At 43.3% G+C, this 26,894-nt stretch overlaps 1 protein-coding gene across 4 annotated transcripts in view; it reads left to right on the forward strand.

Moving 5' to 3' along the window:
• Positions 1-26,894, forward strand: part of gsg1l (gsg1-like) — a 256,010-nt gene that overhangs the window by 206,633 nt on the left and 22,483 nt on the right. The window contains exon 5 of one of the 4 annotated variants that reach the window (XM_068003117.1): positions 18,606-18,743. The exons of the other annotated variants lie outside the window; for them this stretch is intronic. Coding sequence (XP_067859218.1) covers positions 18,606-18,741 — 136 coding nt within the window. The 3' untranslated portion in view covers positions 18,742-18,743. The remainder of the gene's footprint in view (positions 1-18,605; positions 18,744-26,894) is intronic. 4 annotated transcript variants of the gene reach the window in all.

Here is a 26,894-nt window from a genome sequence, read left to right on the forward strand (position 1 = left end):
TAAAGTTTGGTACAGTGATTGCAGGAGATTGAAGGGAAGTGGGGAAGGGAAGGATTTTGAATAATGGGGCTTTGGTGGCGCATAGCTGAGGAGAGAGTAATGCCAGATCTGAGTTCGGAGTCCTAACTTAGCAATCCCTTTTTATCAATTTTTTGGTCGTCCTTTGCTCGTTTCTAAAACGCTCCCAATCCTTAGGCTTACTACTCTTCTTGGCAACATTATTGGCCTCTTCTTTTAATCTAATACTATCCTTAACTTCTTTAGTTAGCCATGGGTGGATCACTTTTCCCATGGAGGTTTTATTTCTCTACGGAATGTATATTTGTTGAGAATATTGAAATATTTCTTTAAATGTTTGCCAATGATATTCAACCGTCATACCCTTTAATTTAATTTCCCGATCTACCTTAGCCAACTCGCCCCTCATGCCTATATAATTGGCTTTATTTAAGTTTAAGACTGTAGTTTCAGACAACAGAGATCTCTGCTCCAGCAACATCTGACTGCCAAGCAGGCTGCAAACTGAGGCCCAGAGACACATGGAGCAATATATTTGTCAATGGTTACAAATGAAATGAAGCAGCTGTCTGTAGCCTCAGGCCATGAATACTGTTGTTAAACAGAATTTTAAATCAATCAGAACAATTCCGTTAAAAAATACAGGAGACAGTGTGTGATGAACTTTAGAGTCACTGGGCACACTATCAAAACTATCAAATAAGCTTTGTAATTATTCCAGAATAATTTGGAAAAAATACATGAATTGCATTGTCCTTTGTTCATATTTGAAACTAATCACATTTATGTATCATTCATGCCAATATTGAGTATGTATCCAATCTAATTGAAAATATTATGAAAACCTTTTGAAGATTTTAAAGAGTGTGAATATTTTTTTTCTCCACAACACTAAAGTAAAATAAAATTTACATTTGCTCATTTTAATCTTTAAGTCCCAGGTTTTCTGTGCTGCTTGCAACAACTTAACCAGAAATAAAGACGAGCATTATATTCCGTTGGGCTCCCTTTGGCCTCCCCTCCTCCCCCCAGAATTTCAGGGCAATTATTTATCCTAAATTTATCATTTATATGACATCTTCTTAACATCACATGAGATCGTTGTAATTGACCTGAGCAACATCGTAGAGAGTCCTGGATATTTTTCACTGCTGCATGCTCCAAAAATAGTCTACATCAATGAAATCTGATGAAGGCAAAAACATCAAAAGTGTGTTAACCAGGGTTCAGGGTAAGCACATTCCTTATTAAGTGAAGGGCAAGGCTGGTAGAAGTAGGGAACCTTGGATGACTCGGGAGATTGAGGCACTAGTCAAAAAGAAGAAGGAGGCATATGACATGCATAGGCAGCTGGGATCAAGTGGATCCCTTGAAGAGTATAGAGATTGCCGGAGTAGAGTTAAGAGAGAAATCAGGAGGGCAAAAAGGGGATATGAGATTGCTTTGGCAGATCAGGCAAAGGTGAATCCAAAGAGCTTCTACAAATACATAAAGGGCAAAAGGGTAACTAGGGAGAGAGTAGGGCCTCTTAAGGATCAACAAGGTCATCTATGTGCGGAACCACAAGAGATGGGTGAGATCCTGAATGAATATTTCACATCGGTATTTACGGTTGAGAAAGGCATGGATGTTAGGGAACTTGGGGAAATAAATAGTGATGTCTTGAGGAGTGTACATATTACAGAGAGGGAGGTGCTGGAAGTCTTAACGCGCATCAAGGTAGATAAATCTCCGGGACCTGATGAAATGTATCCCAGGACGTTATGGGAGGTTAGGGAGGAAATTGCGGGTCCCCTAGCAGAGATATTTGAATCATCCACCGCTACAGGTGAGGTGCCTGAAGATTGGAGGGTAGCAAATGTTGTGCCTTTGTTTAAGAAGGGCGGCAAGGAAAAGCCTGGGAATTACAGACCAGTGAGCCTGACATCTGTAGTGGGTAAGTTGTTAGAGGGTATTCTGAGGGACATGATCTACAGGCATTTGGAGAGGCAGGGACTAATTAGGAACAGTCAGCATGGTTTTGTGAGAGGAAAATCATGTCTCACGAATTTGATTGAGTTTTTTGAAGGGGTAACCAAGAAGATAGATGAGGGCTGTGCAGTAGACGTGGTCTACATGGACTTCAGCAAAGCATTTGACAAGGTACCGCATGGTAGGTTGTTACATAAGGTTAAATCTCATGGGATCCAAGGTGAGGTAGCCAATTGGATACAAAATTGGCTTGACGACAGAAGACAGAGGGTGGTTGTGGAGGGTTGTTTTTCAAACTGGATGCCTGTGTCCAGCGGTGTGCCTCAGGGATCGGTGCTGGGTCCGCTGTTATTTGTTATTTATATTAATGATTTGGATGAGAATTTAGGAGGCATGGTTAGTAAGTTTGCAGATGACACCAAGATTGGTGGCATTGTGGACAGTGAAGAAGGTTATCTAGGATTGCAACGGGATCTTGATAAATTGGGCCAGTGGGCCGATGAATGGCAGATGGAGTTTAATTTAGATAAATGTGAGGTGATGCATTTTGGTAGATCGAATCGGGCCAGGACATACTCCGTTAATGGTAGGGCGTTGGGGAGAGTTATAGAACAAAGAGATCTGGGAGTACAGATTCATAGCTCCTTGAAAGTGGAGTCACAGGTGGATAGGGTAGTGAAGAAGGCATTCAGCATGCTTGGTTTCATTGGTCAGAACATTGAATGCAGGAGTTGGGATGTCTTGTTGAAGTTGTACAGGGCATTGGTGAGGCCGCACTTGGAGTACTGTGTACAGTTCTGGTCACCCTATTACAGAAAGGATATTATTAAACTAGAAAGAGTGCAGAAAAGATTTACTAGGATGCTACCGGGACTTGATGGTTTGACTTACAGGGAGAGGTTAGACAGACTGGGACTTTTTTCCCTGGAGAGCAGGAGGTTAAGGGGTGATCTTATAGAAGTCTATAAAATAATGAGGGGCATAGATAAGGTCGATAGTCAAAATCTTTTCCCAAAGGTAGGGGAGTCTATAACGAGGGGGCATAGATTTAAGGTGAGAGGGGAGAGATACAAAAGGGTCCAGAGGGGCAATTTTTTCACTCAAAGGGTGGTGAGTGTCTGGAACGAGCTGCCAGAGGCAGTAGTAGAGGCGGGTACAATTTTGTCTTTTAAAAAGCATTTGGACAGTTACATGGGTAAGATGGGTATAGAGGGATATGGGCCAAGTGCAGGCAATTGGGACTAGCTTAGTGGTATAAACTGGGCGACATGGACATGTTGGGCCGAAGGGCCTGTTTCCATGTTGTAACTTCTATGATTCTATGATTCTATGTTAGTGCCAGCTCCACAGGTTTACCAGGATTAAGCCTCTTATAAAAATTACCTTATAAATTTATGAGACCGAGGTTCTATAGATATTTTTAATGTTTTGTGTCTAGCTCTATGTGATTAAATCATTTTCCAATTAAATCAATGGAACTAAAATTGGTTTCTTGTAAATAAGCCCCGAGGAGTGGAAGAGCTGTCATTTTATTTTGATATCCATAGTAACTGGTACTAATGCATGTATTATTATTTTTTTTTAAATTCTAATGATTTTGTTGGATAAGAAACTATATTTCATATAGTAGTTCACCATGTCCTCGATTTTAACGCCCCCCCCCCCCCCCCACGACGGGCGGGTGAGGGTCGGCGGGGGGAGGAGCATAAAATATTGGGATCAAGCAACCTGACCTCATTCCCATCCATTTAAAATTTAACAAACACAAACCAGGCCATCAACGAGTCTCCCAGAAAAGGCAGAGCGGGGTCTCATTAACATTCAAAAGTCATGGTCTGATGACATCATCGACACCGCAACTTAAATTTAACAGTGAGTGAGGGGGAGGCCCAAGCTGTGGGATTCCCGGCAGCTGATCTGAGGTGGGAGCTGCCATCTGGCCAAGCTAAGTGCTAAGATTTGCTCCTCTTAGCATTCCTTGTGGGCCAGGAGGAGCAGGAGTGCTTCCCCCAGGCCTCACAAGGAAGCTTTTGGCCTCCCCCAGCCCCGATAGTGACCCCGATGTCCTTGCTGCCCCCCCCACCAGTTCAGATCATGGCCCAGAGACATCGGCCTCTACTGTCTGCCGGGGACCGTCCCCTTTGGTCCCCGGCTGCGGCCTCCTGCCACTTGATTGTACTCTCGCCCGCCGGCCAGGCTGTCAATTTCACCGGCAGTTGGGCGCGGGTCTCTGCCAAAGATTACTTAAATGAGGCCCTATCGGGTTTTCCTCATCCTACCGCACTCCCCCGCCGCCTCCCTGCCTCCCCATTAATAACGGGACCTTATCAATGAATAAAACATAGGGGGCAATTTTAAACCTACCTGCCTAGTGTAAACTGGGCAGGTGGGCAGTTAATATCACTCTAGTTACTTAACCATCAGAAAACCATGAGGATCCTGCCATCTACAATTTCAGCCTGCTCTCCTGAGATGCCCAAAGCCGACGGTGTCCTTGTTTACATATGTATGTCAGGTCCTGATGACGTTATCGGGATTTGACTGCAATTTTAACTCAGGCCTGAGCAGGGAACCTACTGTGGCTTTCCCAACAGGCTGAACCGGGTTGGAAGAGGCTGTAAAAGGTTACATTTTTTTCTATCTTTTGTGGAGCCAGGAGAAGCAGGAGTGCTCATCCGAACTCTCAAGGAGAGCTCAGGCCTCCCCCTTCCCGAATGAGAGACTCCTGCGAGACGCCAAGCAACCCGATTCCGCCATCTACCTTGTGTCGGCGGGCGGCCAATGGGCCACGTGTTTTTCCGCGGATTCTCACCAATGGGATTTAAATGAAGCCTGGGAATTAAAATAACCCGGGCCTCATTTCTGAAGCTATGGTTGAGTTTCCAAATCACCTCATCACCCACCCGCTGGAGTTAAAATTGGGGCCATGGACAATAAGAAACACATCATCTATGATTTAGAACAGTAGTTTTCAAATTTTGCTGTGTGGAGAACCCTTACAAATAATGACATGCTCCTGAGGACCATTTCCTAACTTCTAAATAATAGCGTGTGCTACCTGAAGAAAATGAGTGCAATCATTGCAGAAAATGATTTTCATTAGAATGCACTAATAAGGTAACAACTGCAGAAATCTGATGACAGGTGGACAGAAATTTGGTGATCTCAAAGACAACCTGGAATCCCCTGGTGGACCCCTTAGGATCTGGAGACCCCAGTTTGAAAATCTATACTTTTGAACTCTCTATAGCATTGTTTTACAATTGGTAATAATAAATGCACACAGTAAAAGTTTAATTATTATCTTTAGTAGTATCTTGATCGTCCCTGTTTTTTGATCTTCCTGCGGTTTACTTCTGTTGTTAAGAACGTAGGACACTTTGAGCTATTGGCTCCTTCATTGTAGCAAATGTTCAGGAATTGCTCTCTCTTGTGGTGGGGCCAGAAGATAATAGCTTCAGTCTTCCCAATGTTTAATTTGAAGAAATTGTGGCTCATCCAAGACTGGATATTGAACAAGAAGTCTGACAACACAGACGGTGGAGGAGTCGATAGAGGTGGTCCAGAGGTAGAGCTGGGAGTTGTCTGCATATATGTGCAAGCTGACCCCATGTCTGTGGATGATGTCACCTAGGGGGCGTAGATGAAGAAGAGGAGGGGTCCAAGGACAGATTCTTGGAGGCTACAGAGGTAAACTGTGCAGGTGCAGGAAGAGAATTCATTGCTAGAGATGCTCTGGGTATGGTTGGATAGGTAAGAATGGAACCAAACTGGGGCAATCCCACTGAACCGGACAATGGAGGAAAGATGTTGGTGGAGGAATGTATGGTCAACTATGTCAAAGGCTACAGAGAGGTTGAGAAAGATGAGGAAGGATAATGTATAATGGTCACAGTCACAGAGGATGTCATTAGTGACTTTGGTTAGGACCAGTTCAGTGCTGTGCAGGGATGGAAACCCTGATTGGAGTGATTCAAACATGGAGTTGCAGGAAAGATGGGCATCGATGTGGAAGGTGGCAACACGTTCAACAATTTGAGAGAGGAAAGGGAGGTTTGAGATTGGGTGGTAGTTTGTAAGGACAGTTCACACAACAAGGAGTTTAATTGTAAAGGAAAACTCCTGGTGACAAAGGAAACGGGGTTCATTTATGGAAGTGCCCGTGACACTGAATCCTAGAAAATACCTAGTACAGACACCTACCTTGGAGCAACTGATTAACCTGGACTCACAAAGGTTTCGGATGCTGCCAAAGTCAAGTAGGTGAAGAGGTAGTCGAGATACTGGATGGGCTAAAAATTGATAAAGAGGAGGTACTGGAAAGGCTAGCTGTACTTAAAGTAGATAAGTCACCCAGTCCGGATGGGATGTATCCTAGGTTGCTGAGGGAAGTAAAGGTGGAAATTGCGGCAGTACTGGCCATAATCTTCCAATCATCCTTAGACATGGGGGTGGTGCCAGAGGACTGGAGAATTGCAAATGTTACACCCTTGTTCAAAAAATTAACTAAGGAAAGCCAGCATGGATTTGTTAAAGGCAAATCGTGTTTAACCAATTTGATTGAGTTTTTTGATGAGGTAACAGAGAGGGTTGATGAGGGCAATGCGGTTGATGTGTATATGGACTTCCAAAAGGCATTTGATAAAGTGCCGCATAATAGGCTTGTCATCAAAGTTGAAGCCCATGGAATAAATGGAGCAGTGGCAGCATGGATACGAAATTGGCTAAGTGACAGGAAGCAGAGAGTAGTGGTGAATGGTTGTTTACAGTGGTGATCCCCAGGGGTCGGTACTAGGGACCACTCCTTTTTTTTATGTATATTAATGACTTGGACTTGGGTGTACAGGGCACAATTTCAAAATTTGCAGCTGACACAAAACTTGGAAAGATAGTGAACATTGAGGAGGGTAGTGATAGACTTCAAGAGTACATAGACAGGCTGGTGGAATGGGCAGACACGTGGCAGATGAAATTCAACGCATAAAAGTGTGAATTGATACATTTCGGTAGGAAGAATGAGGAGAGGCAATATAAACTAAAGGATACAATTCTAAAAGTGGTGCAGGAACAGAGATCTGGGGGGTATCTGTGCACAAATCGTTCAAGAGGGCAGGGCAGGTTGAGAAAGTGGTTAAGAAAGCATACGGGATCCTGGGCTTTACAAATAGAGGCATAGAGTACAAAAGCAAGGAAGTTATGATGAACCTTTTATAAAACACTGGTTCGGCCACAACTGGAGTATTGTGTCCAGTTCTGGGCATCGCACTTCAGGAAAGATGTGAAGTCGTTAGGAAGGGTGCAGAAGAGATTTACTAGAATGATTCCAGGGATGAGGGACTTTGGTTATGTGGATAGACTGGAGAAGCTGGGGTTGTTCTCCTTAGAACAGAGATGGTTGAGAGGAGATTTGATAGAGGTATTCAAAATCATGAAGGGTCTAGACAGAGTAGATAGCAAGAAACTGTTCCCATTGGCTGAAAGGTCAAGAACCAGAGGACATAGAGTTAAGGTGATTAGCAAAAGAACCAAAGGCAACATGAGAAAAACCTTTTTTTTTTTAAAGACAGCGAGTGGTTGTGATCTGGAATACACTGCCTGAGGGGATGGTGGAGGCAAATTCAATCGTAGCTTTCAAAATGGAATTGGATAAGTACTTGAAGGGAAAAAAATCTGCAGGGCTTCGGGGATAGGACAGGCGAGTGGGACTAGCTGGATTGTTCTTGCATAGAGCCGGCACGGGCTTGACGAGTGGCCTCCTTCCATGCTGTAACCATTCTATGATTCTGTGAAGACAGAGAGGGAGTGAAGAGAGACAAGAAAGTCAGAAGAGGCTGAAGAGAACAAGGATATTTTCTAAATGGTGAGATTCTAGGAACTGTGGAGGAGCAGAGATTTAGGGCTCCATGCACAGAAATCACTATAAACTAGTGGACAGGTACAACAAGTAATTTAAAAGGCAAATGGAATGTTAACCTTCATCTCAAGTGGGTTGGACTACAAAGGGGTGGAAGTTATGTTACAGTTATATAAAGCTCTGGTTAGATCCCATTTGGAGTGCTGCGTTCAGTTCTGGGCACTGCACCCCAGGAAGGATATATTGACCTTGGAGGGGGTGCAGCGCAGATTCACCAGAATGATAACAGAGCTAAAAGGGTTAAATTATGAGGACAGGTTGAATTTGCCTTGCATGGTATTAGATTACAAATTATTTTTATGTTTATGATTAATATTTGATGCAACCATTTATCAGTTTAACGTTACTCCAATTATTGTTTTACAATCAGCATTCCTCAATGTTTCTTCATAAGATAAATACCTTTAATGATTTTCTGTGCTATAGGACATCTACACCACCTATATCCCTTGACAGTGATGCCATCGTGCTCATTATTCTAATGTAATTAGATATATCATTAAAAGCTGCATTCTGATGAGCTGACCAGTGATGTGCAGAGACTTAAGCAAGAAAGATGACAAAGGTTCTACTCTCAGTGAAATTTATCTGCAGCAAACAGCACAGCTCATCAATGCTGAAGTTAAATTGCTGGTATAACCCAATCAAGGAATGATATGACTCATGCTGTAGGATTAAACTGTCTTTCCTTTTTACTTATCATAGAATCACAGAATGATACAGCACAGAAGGAGGCCATTTGGCCCATCGTGCTGAAAGAGCTATCCAATTAGCCCCACACCCCAGCTCTTACCCCATAGCCCTGCAAATTTTTCCACTTCAAGTATGTATCGAATTCCCTTTTAAAAGTTACTATTGAATCTGCTTCCACCTCCCTTTCAGGCAGTGCATTCCAGATCATAACAACTCACTGCATAATTTTTTTTCCTCATGTCGCCTCTGGTTCTTTTGCCAAAACATTAAATCTATGTCCTCTGGTTATCTTCTGCCACTGGAAACAGTTTCTCCATATTTACTCTATCAAAACCCTTCAAAATTTTGAACTCTATAAAATCTTCCCTTGATGTTCTCTGCTGTAAGGAGAACAATCCCAGCTTCTCTCGTCTTTCCACATAACTGAAGTCTTGCACCCTGGTACCATTCTAGTAAATCTCCTCTGCACCCTCTCCAAGGCCTTGACATCCTTCCTAAAGTGTGGTGCCCAGAATTGAACACAATACTCCAGCTGGGGTCTAACCAGTGTTTTATGAAGGTTTCACTTCATACTTCTCCACACTAAATTAAAGTCTGTTACTATCCTCATTGTTTACTACATTTCCGAGTTTTGTGTCATCTGCCAGCTTTGAAATTATACCCTGTATACCTAAGTCTAGGTCATTAATATATCAAAAAGAGCAGTGGTCCTAATACCAACCCCTGGGGAACATCACTGTGTACTTCCCCCAAGTCTGAAAACCAACCATTCACCACTATTCTCTGCTTTCTGTATCTTAGCCAATTTCATATCCATGCAGCCACTGCCCCTTTAGTCCCATAGGCTTCAATTTTGCTAACAAGTTTATGATGTGGTACTTTATCAAACGCTTTTTGAAAGTCCATATACACATCAACTGCACTACCCTCATCAACCCCCTCAGTTACTTCATCAAAGGACTCAATCAAGTTAGTCAAACATGATTTGCCTTTAACAAATCCATGTTGGCTTTCATTTATTAACCCATATTTTTCCAAGTGCCAATTAATTTTATCCCAGATTATTTTCTTTAAAATTTCCACACCACCACGTTAGGCTGACAGGCCTATAGTTGTCAAGTTTATCCCGCTCCTCTTTTTTGAACAGTGGTGTAACATTTGCAATCCTCCAGTCCTCTGGCACCATCCCCATATCTAGGAGGATTGGAACATTTTGGCCAGAGCCTCCACAGTTTCCACCCTTACTTCCCTCAGCAATCTGGGAAGCATCCCATCTGGACCAGGTGACATTTCTACTTTGAGTGCTGCCAACCTTTTATGTATTTCCTCTTTATCTATTTCTAACCCATCTAATTTCTCTATCACCTCTTCCTTTACCTCCTCCTTTAGTGAAGACAGATGCAAAGTATTCATTTAGTACCTCAGCGATGCCCTCTGCCTCTACAAGAAGATCTCCCTCTTGGTCCCTAATGGTCCCACCCTTCTTTTGACTATTTATATATTTATAAAAGTCTTTTGGGTTCCCTTTTATGTTACCCACTAATCTATTGTCATACACCCTCTTTGCCCCTCTTATTTCCTTCTTCAGTTCTCCTCTGTACTTTCTGTATTCAGCTTGGTTCTCCACTATATTATGAACCTAACATTTACCATAAGCCTCCTTTTTCTGTTTTATTTTAATCTCTGTATCTTTAATCATCCACAGAGCTCTAGCTTTGGATGCCGTTCCTTTCCCCTTCATGGGAATGTGTCTAGTCTGTACCCGAACCATCTCTTCTTTGAAGATCTCACATTACTCATTTACTGTTTTACCTGCCAATCTTTGATTCTAATCCAACTGGGCAAGATCCCTTTTCAACTTATTAAAATTAGTCCTTTTCCAGTTGAGTATTTCCAGATTTGATTTTTCCTTGTCCTTTTCCATAACTACTCTAAACCTAATGATATTGTGATTACTGTTTCCCAAATGCTCCCCCACTGAAACATGCTCCACTTGCCATTCCCCTGAATTAGATCCAGCGCTGCTTGCTTCCTTCCTTGTTGGGCTGGAAACATACTGATCAAGAGAGTTCTCTTGGTACACATTTCAGGAATTCCTCCCTCTCTACACTTTACATTGTTATTTTTCCAGGCTATATTAGGATAATTGATATCCATATCACTATGCTAAAGTTCTCACATCTTCAATTTTCCTGCAAAATTGCTCCTCTGTCTCCTTCCCACTATTTGGTGGCCTATAGTATACACCCAGCAGCATAATAACTCCATTATTGTTCCTTAATTCTAACCAAATAAACTGTGTCTATGAACCCTCGATTAAATCATCTCTTTCCATTGCTGTAACAATAGCTTTGATCAATACTGCCACCCACCCACCCCCTTTTTTTCCTTTGTTATCTTTCCTGAATACCTTGTAGCCAGAAATATTAAGTTCCCAATCCTTACCTTGTTTGAACCAGGTCTCCATTATTGCCACTATATCATAGTCCCATGTGGTTATTTGTGCCTGCAGCTCACCAAACTTATTTACCACACTCCATGCATTTACGCTTACACCTTAGTCAGCTTTGCAATTCTCCCCTGTCTGATCCCTCCATTTTCTGAATTACTCTTTATTCTAATGATGTTTGTCTCTCCCCGTCCTCTGTGCACCTTGTCTCTCCTCTCTAATGCTTCATCCTGGTGTCCCACCCCATGCAAAATTAGTTCAAACTCTCCCCCACTAGTTAATTCCTCACAAGGAGCTTGGTCCCAGCCCTGTCGCAGTGCAACCCTTGAACCTTGTACAGGTCCCTTCTGCCCCTGAAATCTGTAGCTTTCCCTCCTGCACCAACTCACCAGGCACGCGTTAACATATCTTATCTTGCTGTTCCTATAAACACTAGCATGTAGCACTGGGAGTAATTCAGAGATTACCACCCTTGACATCCTGTTCTTTAACTTCCTCCATAGCTCCTGAAACTCTGTCTGTAGGACCTCAATCCTTTTCCTTCCTATGTCGTTAGTTCCAACATGGACCACGACTTCTGGCTGTTCCCCTTCCACCAACAAAATGTTCTGCACCCGTTCAGTGATGTTCCCTACCCTGGCACCATGGAGGCAATAAACCATGCGGGAATCACGTCAGTGGTTGCAGAAATGCCTGACTATCGAATCATCTATGACCACTGCATTCCTAGACTCCGCTGAGTCCCCCGTGCAGTCATTTGCCCCATGATGTCATGGATTTGCTCTAGACTGCACTCTCCCGATATGTCCTCACCCTCACTCTCAGTACTGAATACCGGTTTGAGAGTGCCAGACTCCTGGAGGATTCCTGCACTGCCTGCCTCTTCTTACCATAAAATCATAGTAAATTACAGCACAGAAGGAGGCCATTCGGCCCATCGTGTCCATGCCAGCCGAAAAAGAGCTGTCCAGCTTAATCCCGCTTTCCAGCACTTGGTCCGTAGCCCTGTAGGCTACAGCACTTCAAGTGCACATCCAAGGACTTTTTAAATGAGTTGAGGCTTTTTGCCTCTACCACCCTTTCAGGCAGAGTTCCAGACCCCCACCACCCTCTGGGTGAAAACATTTCTCCTCAGCTCCCCTCTAATCCTTCTACCAATTACTTTAAATCTATGCCCCCTGGTCACTGACCCCTGTGATGAGGGAAATAGTTCCTCCCTATCCACTCTATATAGTCCCGTCATAATTTTATATACCTCAATTAAATATACCCTCAGCCTCTTTGTTCCAGGGAAAACAATTCCAGCCTATCCAATCTTTTCTCACAGCTAAAATTCTCCAGCCCTGGCAACATCCTTGTAAATCTCCCCTGTACTCTCTCTAGTGCAATCACATCGTTCCTGTAACGTGGTGACCAGAACTATACGCCGTACTCAAGCTGTGACCTAACCAATGTTTTATACAGTTGTAGCATAACCTCCCTGCTCTTATATTCTATGCCTCGGCTAATAAAGGAAAGTATCCCGTATGCCTTTTTAACCACCTTATCTACCTGTCCTGCTACCTTCAGGGATCTGTGGACATGCACTCCAAGGTCCCTCTCTTCCTCTACACCTCTCAGTATCCTCCCATTTATTGTGTACTCCATTGCCTTGCTTGCCTTCCCCAAATGCATTACCTCACACTTCTCTGGATTGAATTCCATTTGCACACAGCCAATTTTTGTATCACCTGCAAACTTCTTGATCAAGCCCCCCCACATTCAGGTCCAAATCATTAATATATACCACAAAAAACAAGAGACCTAGTGCTGAGCCTTGTGGAACCCCACTGGAAACAGCCTTCCAGTCACAAAAACACCCGTCAACCATTACCCTTTGCTTCCTGCCACTGAGCCACTTTCCCTTGGATCCCATGGGCTTTTACTTTTTTTGACCAGTCTGCCATGTGGGACCTTGTCAAAAGCCTTGCTAAAATCCATGTCGACTACGTCAAATGTGTTACTCTCACCGACCCGCCTTTTACCAGCTCAAAAAATTCAATCAAGTTAGTCAGACACGAGCTTCCCTTAACAAATCCATGTTGACTGTCCTTGATTAGCCCGTGCCTTTCTAAATGACGATTTATGCTGTCCCTCAGAATCGATTCTAATAATTTGCCCACCACCAAGGTTAGACTGACTGGCCTATAATTAATTACTCGGTCTATCTCTTTCTCCTTTTTTAAACAACGGTGCAACGTTATCAGTCCTCCAATCCTCCGGCACCAAGCCTGTAGACCAGGAGGATTGGAAAATGATGGTCAGAGCCTCAATTTCCTCCCTTGCTTCTCTTAACAGCCTGGGATATATATCATCCGTGCCTGACGATTTATCTACTTTCAAAGATGCTAATCCCCTTAATACTTCCTCTCTCACTATGTTTATCCCATCCAATATTTCACACTCCTCCTCCTTAACTACAATCTCTGCATTGTCCCCCTCTTTAGTGAAGACAGACACAAAGTATTCATTAAGAACCATACCCACATCTTCCACCTCCACATACAAGTAATCTTTTTGGTCTCTAATAGACCCTGCTCTTTCCTTAATTATCCTCTTGCTCTTTATGTATTTATAAAACATTTTTTGATTTTCCTTAATTTTACTTGCCAGTATCTTTTCATGCCTGCTCTTTGCTTTCCTAATTTCCTTTTTAATTTCACCCCTGCACTTTCTATGCTCCTCTAGGCTTTCTGCAGAATTGAGCTCTTGGTGTCTGACATAAGTTGCCCTTTTTTGCCTTACTTTACCCTGTATGCACCTTGTCATCCACAGGGCTCTAGATTTGGCAGTCCCACCCTTTATCTTTGTGGGAACATGTTTACCCTGAACCCCTTGAATCTCCCCCTTGAATGCCTCCCACTGCTCTGAAACTGATTTACCTCCAAGTAGCTGTTTCCAGTCCACTTTTGCTAAATCACTTCTCAGCTTAGTAAAATTGGCCTTTCCCCAATTTGGAACTTTACTCCTGTTCTATCTTTGTCCTTTTCCATAACAATGCTAAATCTAACTGAATTATAATCACCACCACCAAAATGCTCTCCCACTGATACTCCTTCCACCTACCCAGAAATGCCTATTTGTTCACCTAATTATAGAATCCCCCATCACTATTGCTCTCCTGACCTTTCTCCTTCCCTGTACAGCTGAGCCACCCATGGTGCTGTGGACTTGGCTCTGGCTGCACTCCCCAGAGGCCACTGACCTACTATCCTGAACTCTCTGTGGCAACCACTTCCTGGAACATGAAACCCTGAGCTCAAGCTGGAGCAACCAGAGGCACTTCTAGCACACATGTGTGTGTGTGTGTGTTTTAGTTTAATATCCCCCTTAACTCCTATTTATTAATTAATTATTTAATATTTATGTAATTATTTCTATTTACCTAGCATTCTCTGCTCTCCCCTCTTCCTCTTTTGATTGATTTAAATTACTTAGAATCTCCATCCCCCTTTGTACCTAATTACCACTCTCACCAAATTCCCATTTTCACCCTGTTTAACAACTCACTCCATTTAAGCGATTCACCCAGCTCTGTCTCCACCCTCTCTACTTTTGCAGATATCCCTCTTACACCTTTTAGAAACACACTAGTTACAACTGGTCAATCAGTTTCCAGCCACATTGATTAACAACTGGTCAGGGACCTACTTACAGCTGATTGACTGTTAACTGCCACTGACTTGCAGTTTTTTAAAGTTAGAAAACTAAATTAAATTTCAGTTTGATAACACACTTCCTGTACTACGTATCCACTGCTTAACAGTGAATTCCCATTCTCACCAAATTTCCACATTCACTCTGTTTAGCAACTCACCTAGCTTTGTGCTCAAGCACTCTTATTATTACTTTACAAAAGCTAACTTTTCTTGCCTCTATAAAGTGAATGATGTTACTGCAAGTGTTTGTAGTTTGAATTTTATAACATCTCAGCACCCACTGCTAGTAATGCTCTAGGGTATCCTTTGAGAACTATCTATTACTATACTGTAATGTTGTCCTTTCCAACTTCAAAGCCACATTTGTGGTTCTAACTTGGTTGCTTCATCAGTAAAGCATCTGAAACATTTGGCCATTCTTGTTAATCAAATTTGTATGGAAGGCCCTCCAGAAAAGGCAATGGCCTAGAAGTGAGGCACCAAGTGCCCCCGATATTGTGCCTCAGGCCTCATTTCCATGGAAACGGCGAGTTGCGCAGAGCTGCCGACGAAGCGTAAGTGAATATTGGGCTGCTGGCATCGCAGCGGCCCTCAAGTAAGTGAGAAGGGGTGAGCGATCAGGCCTCAGGCTGCAGGGGAGGGGGTAAGGGAGCGATCGGTGTTTGGGGAGAGGGGGCGATCGGTGGCCGGGTGAGAGGTAGCAGTTGCCAGGGGTGAGGTATGGATGGGTGATTGGGCCGGTAGCGGTGGCCAGAGGGGGGAGCCACCCCTGTTCTTTTAATGTGGGGTCCAGAGGAGCACTCCTGCTCCTCCTTGCTCCACATTCAGGTAAACATGGGGGCTTTCTTGCCAGTTAGTGCCACATTGTACTGTGCGAGTTCAGCACGTGGTGAGTGAAGTGCTGGGGCATTTGAAAATCGAAAACATGCAGGATCTTAATTTGAATAAATTATTCTGGCCTTTAAATGGTCCCGACGTGCGCTCCTGCCTCCAGTGCATCTACCTTATCCAATATGGCGGGTGATGCACTTCTGGCCGGAAATGTGAGCACACTTCCTGCCCGCCATATTGGGAGCTTAGTAGGATGGTTAGCAACCGAAAACAGGCACTGCGCAGCCAAATTTCTAGACCAATACCGTTGATGGAAAAGGTCAGCAAAGAAATATTGTAATCCTGGAGACCAAGTAATGCAGACTTGTAGCTGATCAAAACAGTATAATTTCATCTAAGACCTGGTCAGTCTGGAACCAGATGAATAACAGAAAACTACCCAGGATGAAGCATTAATTAGCACTAAGTTGGAAAACTCAGTCAGGCCACCAGGATAACGGATGTGGGAAATTAAAATATCGTACTGATGCCACATGAGATGCTTTTCTGAAGTTCATAAGAAATAGGAGCAGGAGTAGGCCATATGGGCCCTTGGGCCTACTGCACCATTCAATCAGATCATGGCTGATCTTCAGCCTCAACTCCGCTTTCTCACTAGATCCCTATATCCCTTGATTCCCCTAGAGTCCAAAAATCTATCCATCTCAGACTTGAATATACTCAATAACTCAGCATCCATAGCCCTCTGGGGTAGAGAATTCTAAAGATTCACAACCCTCTGCGTGAAGAAATTCCTCCTCATCTCAGTCTTGAATGGCCGCCCTCTTATCCTGCGACTATGCCCCCCTAGTTCTAGAGGGGAAACAATCTCTCAGCATCTACCCTGTCAAGCCTCCTCATAATTTTATATGTTTCAATGAGATCACCTCTCATTCTTCTAAACTCCAGAGAGTATAGGCCCATTCTACTCAACCTCTTTATAGGACAACCTTCTCATCCCAGGAATTAATCTAGTGAACCTTTGTTGCACCGCCTCCAAGGCAAGTATATCCTTCCTTAGATAACGAGACCAAAACTGTACAGGTGAGGTCTCACTAAAGCCCTGTACAACTGTAGTAAGACTTCCTCACTCTTGTACTCTTGTACTCCAACCCTCTTGCAATAAAGGCCGACATGCCTTCTTATGTTCTTATGAAATGGAAATATCATACTGGTGCCACGAGATGTTTTTCTGCAGTTCGGGGTGAAAAGACTTCATTAATGTGATTTAGAAGGAGCTTTCTTCTAAACCTTAGTGGGTGGGGAGGGGGTAACTTCCATGGGAGTTCTCCTGCTTGTCCACCATAACCTAACCTAACTTATACAAGCCCAGAGAACTTAGTTGCAGCTGAGGGATTCCCAAGTGTGTGCAGAGATACCATTTTTCCAACAATAATTTCACATAAAATAACTCAAAAACACATGAAAAATGCCTACAAAAGGCATGGTTATTAAAATTTAAACTTACAAGGCCATGAAGTTTTGATTTGGTTTTGACAAAAGCAAAATATTGTGGATGCTGGAAATCTGAAATAAAAACAGAACTCCCACGGAAATTCAACTAGAAGAACCTGCTTCAAGAAATTCTGCTTCTGAATGTGAATCCAGTTAAAATGAGAATTCTCACTTGTTAACCACCCAATCTGAAGACATATGGACAAGGCTCCTTAACACTGTACACTGTGTGTGAATGTGACTTGCTTGGAATGTTATGCTCGATGTATGGCTGTACAGTGTGCAGCAAACATTTGAACAGTGAACATCACATTGTTAAAGTTCTCCCTTGCTGTTTACCTCAATCATTTTCAACTTTGATTGTTTTTAGTTTGTGAACCTGCAGCATTTATATAAAATCTGCTGTTCATCACTCTTCAAATATCACACTTCAGATAATCAAAAATATTTTTATAAAGAAATACAGTCATTTCTGATCTGGAGCCAGAAATTTAGTAGAATAATACATTGGTCTAGGGGGCGCAGGGGGCACACGCCTGTTAGTGTTGACTCAGGCAGCATGTAATATTCATGCTGCCTGCTTATTATCATGAGTCAGGCATGCAGCCAGCATTACCCGTGCTATTCATTGGCTGCATGCCTATTTGGGGACCGGATATACACCACTCAAAGGCAGCCAGAGCCTCTTAAAGGGGAGGTGCATTCTGGCAGTAGACAAAAGGTGAGGAGCTGCTAGATCTGCAGATTGGGCCCCCAGGTTCCCAGATGCTGCCTTGGAGGTCTTGGTGCAGACAGTGGACAGGAGGTGGGAGATCCTCGTCCCCCTTTTGGGCAGAAAGCCTTCCAGGCAACAACTCCACTGCCAATGGGAAGAGATTGCTGAGAAGGTCAATGCCAGGTGCTTAGCGCCAAGGCTGGACATGGCTGGAATGTTGGAAAAACCTCAATGACCTCACCAAAATTGTCAAGGTAAGAATATTACTCTGTTACTCTCTGGTCACACCTCCACTACCTACAGCCTCATGACTCACAATACTCCCCTCCTCCACTTCCCTTCACTCTCCTACAATCACTGCTCCACACTTCACTACATCTCCTTTTCCTCCGACTCACACACTTTTGAAACTCTGACTTCACCACACCCCATATCTGACACACTACATATCAACTATTCCACCACGATAGGCACATTCTATAAACATCTCATAAGACTGTTACTAACACTCCTTTCTTGCAGGAGGAGGTCGCTCACAACTCCAGATGGCAGGCAGCCAGCAGAGGAGGCCAAGCCTACCTGCAGACTGTCTCCCCCCTCGAAGAAAGCATGTTGGCTATAACAGGCAGCAGCAGAGTCATGGTTGTGGTGACTGGCAATACTGGAGGAGATGTCATGTAGGGTTTCTTCACACTTTACCCTCTTTTTCCTTTATTATTTCTATCTCACCCTACACAAACTACAGATTTTTTCATCAGCTACTTCTCTTCCTGTTCTCCCTTCACACTATAAGCTAACCCTTGTTCCTCTTTTTCATTTCAGGGCTGAAGATTTGGACATACCTCTGCCACCTGAAGAAGAGGAGGTCAGCCTTCTCACTCTTGCAAGCACCCACTCAGAAACTGGCACCAAGCGTACTTTAGAGGCTAGACTAAAGGATGGATTTTCACGTGGTTAAAGGTGCGTAGGAGCTAGGGCAGGGGAGTAGGATGCCATTGGTGCCAGCTCACCAGAGGGCAAGATTGCATACTAGCTCTGCAGCAGAGGACCCGGGTGCTGAATTCGAGGGCCCAAGCTTCTGAAGAAGGGTGATTGGCATTTACTAGGAAATGCTAGGTGCATTGGGCAGCCTGCCAGCAAACCTGCGCACAATGTCGCAGAGCATGGAGGAGTGCAGTTCCAACTGGTGTCATGGCGTCGCGTAGAGCATGGAGACCAATCTGTCCATTATGGACCGAGCGGTCAGCTCCATCAACACGACAGTGACGTCCATCGTCATGGATTCTTTTCTGACAGCTCTCAAAGCTGCCAATGCAGCTGAGATGGCTGAGAGCTCTGGCAGCTAGGGACGCTGATGGTCAATGCCTCTCCTGCTCTTCCTCCTCTTCATGCTCCTCCTCCTGCTTCTGCACCTCCTTCTCCTCCTCCTCCTCCTCCTCCTGCTTGCTCCTCCTCTTGCTGACAAGGTGGTGGCAAGGGCTGGTCTCTCATGATGGCAAAGTTATGGAGCATACAGCAGAAGACCACAAATCTAGATACCCGCTCAGGGCTGCACTGCAAAGATGCTCTGGAATGGTCCAGGCTGCAGGAACATTGTTTGAACACGTCAATTGTTTGCTCAATGATGTTTCTGGTGGCAGCATGGCTTTCACTGTAGATGTGGTCTGCTGCTATGCCTGGATTCCTGACAGGCATCAGAGCCAAGCCCTTGTCACCCAGTAGCCAGCCTGTAACTTGACGGCCCAGCAGGAATAAAGGCAGCACAGAAGACTGGCACAAGATGAATGAGTCATGACTACTGCCTGGAAACCGGGCACAGACCTGCATGATGAGCTGCTTGTGGTCGCAAAGCAACTGTAGGTTGAGGGAGTGAAATCCCTTTTGTTTGATAAAGGTGCCAGGCTGGTGATGGGGAGCTGGTATGTGTGTTTTGCTAAATATTAGTCAAGCAATTGGATAGGATACTTGATCCCTTCAGCTCACATCCTGGCTATAGGAGGTTTAATGAAGTTGAGAGGATTTAGGAGAAAATTACTTCAGCTGAACATCTGTATAAGGAAAAGGTACAAATAAATAACCAATAGGCATGGGAAGTGGCCAAAATTGAGACTGGGATAGTAAGATTATGGAGGAGGAATCGGTTCCTGGGTACATAATTATTGTTCTTACCTCTTCTGTATACATGTGTGCATTTTTATTTGTTTTGATCTTTTTTGGGGGGGAGGGTGGGGGGCCGTAGATGACAATGAGTTGAATGTCCCAGTTGGAAGTGATGAGGCCTTTTGGAAAGGTTTTCCAAGTTTATAGTTTTCTAGGGCAATGCTTACGAATTGCAAAGTAGGATTATTAAGTTATAGAACGGTGGGAGAAAGTCCAATTTGTAATTATTCTAATTTACACATATATAATTAGAATACAGCAACATAATGGAATAATTGTATCTAGATACAGATTTGTACATGCACACAAACTATCTCTGAACTTCTAGTGGGCCAGGAGGAGCAGGAGTGCTCCCCCAGGCCTCACAAGGAAGCCTCGGGACTCCCCAGCCCCTGGGTTCTCCCCTCCCGATCGCGGCCACGTCCTGCATTCAGCCGATCATCTTCCCGAAGTGCACAGATCAGCAGGCTCAGGGCTGTGCCCATCATTCCCACCCATGCACTAAAGATCCCCGCCGGGACCCTGGCTGCTGCTTCCTGCAGCTAAATTCCCACTCCCGCCCACCGGTTGGGTAGTCAACCTGGCCGGATGCTGGTGGGGACACTGGATGTTAAGATCGGCAGGGCCTCCAAGTCCCCGACCTTGTGGGGTGCGCCACCCACTACCGTGCTCCCACGCACTCTTCCCACCCCCCTGTAAATATCTGGCTGTTCCCCTTCCTCCCTCAAAATGTTCTCAGCGATGTCCTTTACCCTGGCGCCAGGGAGCAACACACAATGCAGGGCTCACGTCAGCAGTTGCAGAAACACCTGTCTATCCCCCTGACTATCGAATCCCCTACAACAACTGCATTTCTTTTGCACTCCATGTGCAGCTGAGTATCCCAAGGTGCTGTGGATTTGCTCCTGACTGCATTCCCATTAGCTGTCAACATTCTCAGTGGTAATCAACGATCCCAGGGGACAGCTTGAGTACTGCATACAGTTCTGGTCACCACTTTACAGGAAAGATGTGATTGCATTGGAGAGGGTACAGAGGAGATTTACGAGAATGTTGCCAGGGCTGGAGAATTTTAGCTATGGACCAAGTATTGGAAAGTGGGATTAAGATGGATAGCTTTTTTTCAGCCAGAGAAGATTTGAAAATGATGGTCAGAGCCTCCGCTATTTCCTCCCTTTCTTCTCTTAACAGCCTGGGATACATTTCATCCAGGCTTGGCGATTTATCTACTTTCAAAGATGCTAATCCCTGTAATATTTCCTCCCTCACTATGTTTATCCTATTCAATATTTCACACTCCTGCTCCTCAAGTACAATATCTGTGTCGTCCCCCTCTTTTGTGAAGACAGATACAAAGTATTCATTAAGAACCATACCACGAATTTGATTGAGTTTTTTGAAGGGGTAACCAAGAAGATAGATGAGGGCTGTGCAGTGGACATGGTCTACATGGACTTCAGCAAAGCCTTTGACAAGGTACCGCATGGTAGGTTGTTGCATAAGGTTAAATCTCATGGGATCCAAGGTGAGGATGCCAATTGGATACAAAATTGGATTGACGACAGAAGACAGAGGGTGGTTGTAGAGGGTTGTTTTTCAAACTGGATGCCTGTGTCCAGCGGTGTGCCTCAGGGATCGGTGCTGGGTCCGCTGTTATTTGTTATTTATATTAATGATCTGGATGAGAATTTAGGAGGCATGGATAGTAAGTTTGCAGATGACACCAAGATTGGTGGCATTGTGGACAGTGAAGAAGGTTATCTAGGATTGCAACGGGATCTTGATAAATTGGGCCAGTGGGCCGATGAATGGCAGATGGAGTTTAATTTAGATAAATGTGAGGTGATGCATTTTGGTAGATCGAATCGGGCCAGGACCTACTCCGTTAATGGTAGGGCGTTGGGGAGAGTTATAGAACAAAGAGATCTAGGAGTACAGGTTCATAGCTCCTTGAAAGTGGAGTCACAGGTGGATAGGGTGGTGAAGAAGGCATTCGGCATGCTTGGTTTCATTGGTTAGAACATTGAATGCAGGAGTTGGGATGTCTTGTTGAAGTTGTACAGGGCATTGATGAGGCCACACTTGGAGTACTGTGTACAGTTCTGGTCACCCTATTATAGAAAGGATATTATTAAACTAGAAAGAGTGCAGAAAAGATTTACTAGGATGCTACCGGGACATGATGGTTTGACATATAGGGAGAGGTTAGATAGACTGGGACTTTTTTCCCTGGAGAGTAGGAGGTTAAGGGGTGATCTTATAGAAGTCTATAAAATAATGAGGGGCATAGATAAGGTAGATAGTCATAATCTTTTCCCAAAGGTAGGGGAGTCTATAACGAGGGGGCATAGATTTAAGGTGAGAGGGGAGAGATACAAAAGGGTCCAGAGGGGCAATTTTTTCACTCAAAGGGTGGTGAGTGTCTGGAACGAGCTGCCAGAGGCAGTAGTAGAGGCGGTTACAATTTTGTCTTTTAAAAAGCATTTGGACAGTTACATGGGTAAGATGGGTATAGAGGGATATGGGCCAAGTGCAGGCAATTGGGACTAGCTTAGTGGTATAAACTGGGCGACATGGACATGTTGGGCCAAAGGGCCTGTTTCCATGTTGTAACTTCTATGATTCTATGATTCTATGATTCATACCCACATCTTCCGCCTCCACACATAGCTTACCTTTTTGATTTCTATTAGGCCCTACTCTCTCCTTAGTTATCCTCTTGCTCTTTATGTAATTATAAAACATCCTTGGGCTTTCCTTGATTTTACTTGCCAGTATTTTTTCATGCCCTCTCTTTGCTTTTCCTAATCTTTTTAATTTCACCCTTGCCCTTTTTATACTCCTCCAGGCTTTCTGCAGTATTGAGCTCTCGGTGTCTGACATAAGCTTCCCATTTTTACCTTATCTTACCCTGTATGTTCCTTGTCATCCAGGGGGCTCTAGATTTGGCAGTCCCACCCTTTTTCTTTGTGGGAACATGTTTACTCTGAACCCCTTGAATGCCTCCCACTGCTCTGACATTGATTTACCTCCAAGTAGTTGTTTCCAGTCCACTTTTGTTAAATCACTTCTCATCTTAGGAAAATTGGCCTTTCCCCAATTGAGAACTTTTACTCCTGGTCTATCTTTGTCCTTTTCCATAACTATGCTAAATCTAACTCTCCCACTGATACCCCTTCCACCTGCCCAGCTTCATTCCTTAAAAATTAGTCCAGAACAGCCCCCTCTCTTGTTCTCTTGCTACAAACTGGTTAAAAAAAGTTTTCCTGAATGCATTTTAAGAATTCTGCGTGCTCTATACCTTTTACACGGATTCTATCCCAGTTAATATTAAGGTAGTTGAAATCTCCTATTATTCCTGCCCTACTGTTTTTGCGCTTCTCAGAAATTTGCCTACATATTTGCTCCTCTATCTCCCTCTGACTGCTTGGGGGTCTACAGTACACTCCCAGTAGTGTGACTGCCCCTTTTTTCTTCTTTAGCTCAACCCATATGGGTTTCAATTAGATCGTCGCTCATTCTTCTAAATTCCAGAGAATATAGGCCCATTTTACTCAATCTCTCCTCAAGGACAACCCTCTCATCCCAGGAATCAATCTAGTGAACCTTCGTTGCACCGCCTCTAAGGCAAGTATATCCTTCCTTAGGTAAGGAGACTAAAACTGTACATAGTATTCCAGCTGAGGTCTCACCAAAGCCCTGTACAATTGTAGCAAGACTTCCTTACTCTTGTACTCCAACCCCCTTGCAATAAAGGACATCATACCATTTGCCTTCCTAATTGCTTGCTGTACCTGTACATTAACTTTCTGTGTTTCGTGTACAAGGACACCCAAATCACTCTGAACACCAACACTTAATAATTTCTCACCACTTCAAAAAGATTCTGTTTTTCTATTCTTCCCACCAAAGTGAATAACCTCACATTTCCCCACATTATACTCCATCTGCCACCTCTTGCCCACTCGCTTAACCTGTGAGACTCTTTGCAGACTCTTTGTGTCCTCCTCACAGCTTACTTTCCCACCTAGCTTTGTATCATCAGAAAACTTGGATACATTACACTCGGTCCCTTCATCTAAGTTATTAATATAGATTGCAAATAGCTGAGGTCCAACCACTGATCCCTGCGGCACCCCACTAGTTACAGCCTGCCAACCTGAAAACGACCCGTTTATCCTCTGTTTTCTTTCCATTAACCAATCCTCTCTCCATGCTAATATATTACCCCAACCTCATGAGCTCTTATCTTGTGTAACAACCTTTTGTGTGGCACCTTATTGAATGCCTTTTGAAAATCCAAATATACGAGATCCACTGGTTCCCCTTTATTTACCCTACTAGTTACATCCTCAAAAAACTCTAATAGGTTTGTCAAACACAATTTCCCTTTCATAAATCCATGTTGACTCTGCCTAATCATGTTATGATTTTCTAAGTGTCCTGTTACCACTTCCTTAATAATGGATTCCAGCATTTTCCCAACGACTGATGTCAGGGTAACTGACCTGCAGTTCCCTGTTTCCTCTCTCCCTCCTTTCTTGAATAGCAGTAGAACCCTAGGATGTTGGTCATTAGGTCCAGAGGATTTATCAGCTTTTAGTCCTATTAATTTCTCCAGTACTTTTTCTTTATTAATATTAATTAGTGTAAGTTCCTCACTCTCATTAGATCCTTGGTTCCCCACTATTTCTGGTATGTTTTTGTCTCTTCTACTGTGAAGACAGATACAAATTAATTGTTTAACATCTCTGCCATTTCCTTATTCCCCATTATAATTTCTTCTGTCTCAGCCTCTAAGGGACTCATGTTTACTTTCGCTACTCTCTTCCTTTTTATAGACTTGCAGAAGTTATTACAATCTTTTTTTATTTCTTGCTAGTTTACTCTCATATTCTATTTTCTCCCTCTTCATCAATTTTTTAGTCATCCTTTGCTGGTTTCTAAAACTCTCCTAATCTTCAGGTTTACTACTCTTCTTCGCAAAATTATAAGCCTCTTCTTTTAATCTAATACTATCCTTAACTTCCTCAGTTAGCCACAGATGGATCACTTCTCCCGTGGAGTTTTTATTTCTCAATAGAATGTATATTCGTTGAGAATTATGAAATATTTCTTTAATTTTTTTGCCATTGCTTATCTACCGTCATACCTTTTAACTTAATTTCCCAATCTACCTTCGCTAACTCGCGTCTCATACCTATGTACCTTGTTTTATTTAAATTTAATACTCTAGTTTCGGACTTAAGTACGTCACACTTGAACTCAACATGAAATTCTATCATATTATGATCACTCTTCCCCAGAGGATCCCTTACTATGAGATTACTAAATAACCCTGTTTCATGATACAAGACAAGATCTAAAATAGCCTGTTCCCTGGTTGGTTTCACAAAGTATTGTTCTAGGAAACTGTCTCGACTGCATTCCATGAACTCGTCCTCCAAACTACCTTTGCCAATTTGATTTGTCCAATCTATATGAAGATTAAAGTCCCCCATGATTGTTGCGTTACCTTTGTTGTTACAAGCTCCTATTATTTCTTGATTAATACTCTGTCCAACAGTATAGCTACTGTTAGGGGGCCTATAAACTACTCCCTCAAGTGTTTTCTGCTCCTTGTTATTTCTTATTTCCTCCCAATCTGATTCTACATCCTGATCTTCCGAGCCAAGATCCTTTATCACTACAGACCTTATGTCATCCTTCAGGGCTACATCCCTTCTTTTTCCATTTTGTCTGTCTTTTCTTAAATGTCAAGTACCCTGGAATATTTAGTTCCTAACCTCAGACACCTTGCGACCTTGTCTCTGTAATAGCTACTAGATCAAACCCATTTATCTCTATTTGTACCATTAATTTTTCTATCTTGTTATGAATGCTTCGTGCATTCAGATAAAGCACCATTAATTTTAACTTTTTACCTAAAACACGAATCAACCATTCTAAAACACTAACCACTAAGAACAATAACCACTAAAAACACTAAACATTGAACTAAATATTTACTGACTTTCCCTCAGCGCTCCTCCTTGTCTTGTGAAATCACTTTTTGATTTTTTCTTGATTTTTGATTCCTCGCGCGGCTCCCTTTTCGTTCCCCTCAGTCTTAGTTTATTATTCTTTGGTTTAAATCTTTTACCACCTCTTTCCCCCTCTGCATCTAATTCCCACACTCACCAAATTCCCAGTTGAAAGTCCTCACCCAGTTAGCACTTCACACTGTGTCTTTCCCAACCTCAGTGCGCAAGCATAATTTCAAAGTTTGCAGATGACACTAAACTTGGAAATGCAGTAAACAGTGAGGAGGATAGTTACAGACTTCAGGAGGAGGTGGACAGACTGGTGAAATGGGCAGACACATGGCAGATAAGGTTTAACGCAGAGAAGTGTGAAGTGATGCATTTTGGTAGGAAGAATGAGGAGAGGCAGTATAAACTAAATGGTTCAATTTTAAAGGGAGTGCAGCAAAAGAGAGATCTGGGGGTGTACATACAAAAATCTTTGTAGGTGGCAGGACAAGTTGAGAAGGTTGTTAAAAAAGCAGATGGGATCCTTGGCTTTATAAACAGAGGCATAGAGTACAAAAGCAAGGAAGTTATGCTAAACCTTTAAAAAAACACTGGTTAGGTCCCAGCTGGAGTATTGTGTCCGATTCTGGGTACCACACATTAGGAAGGATGTCAAGGTCTTAAAGAGGGAGCAGAGGGGAATTACTAGAATGGTACCAGGGATGCGGGTTTCAGTTATGCGAAGAGACTAGAGAAGCTGGGGTTGTTCTCCTTAGAACAGGTTTCAGGGAGATTTAATAAAGATGTTCAAAGTCATGAAGGGTTTTGATAGAGTAAGTAAGGAGAAACTGTTTACAGTGGCAGAAGGGTCGGTAACCAGAGGACACAGATTTAAGGTAATTGGCAAAAGAACCAGGGGTGAGATGAGGAGAATTTTTTT

Source organism: Heptranchias perlo, chromosome 22, assembly GCF_035084215.1.
Source record: "Heptranchias perlo isolate sHepPer1 chromosome 22, sHepPer1.hap1, whole genome shotgun sequence".
NCBI lineage: Eukaryota > Metazoa > Chordata > Chondrichthyes > Hexanchiformes > Hexanchidae > Heptranchias > Heptranchias perlo.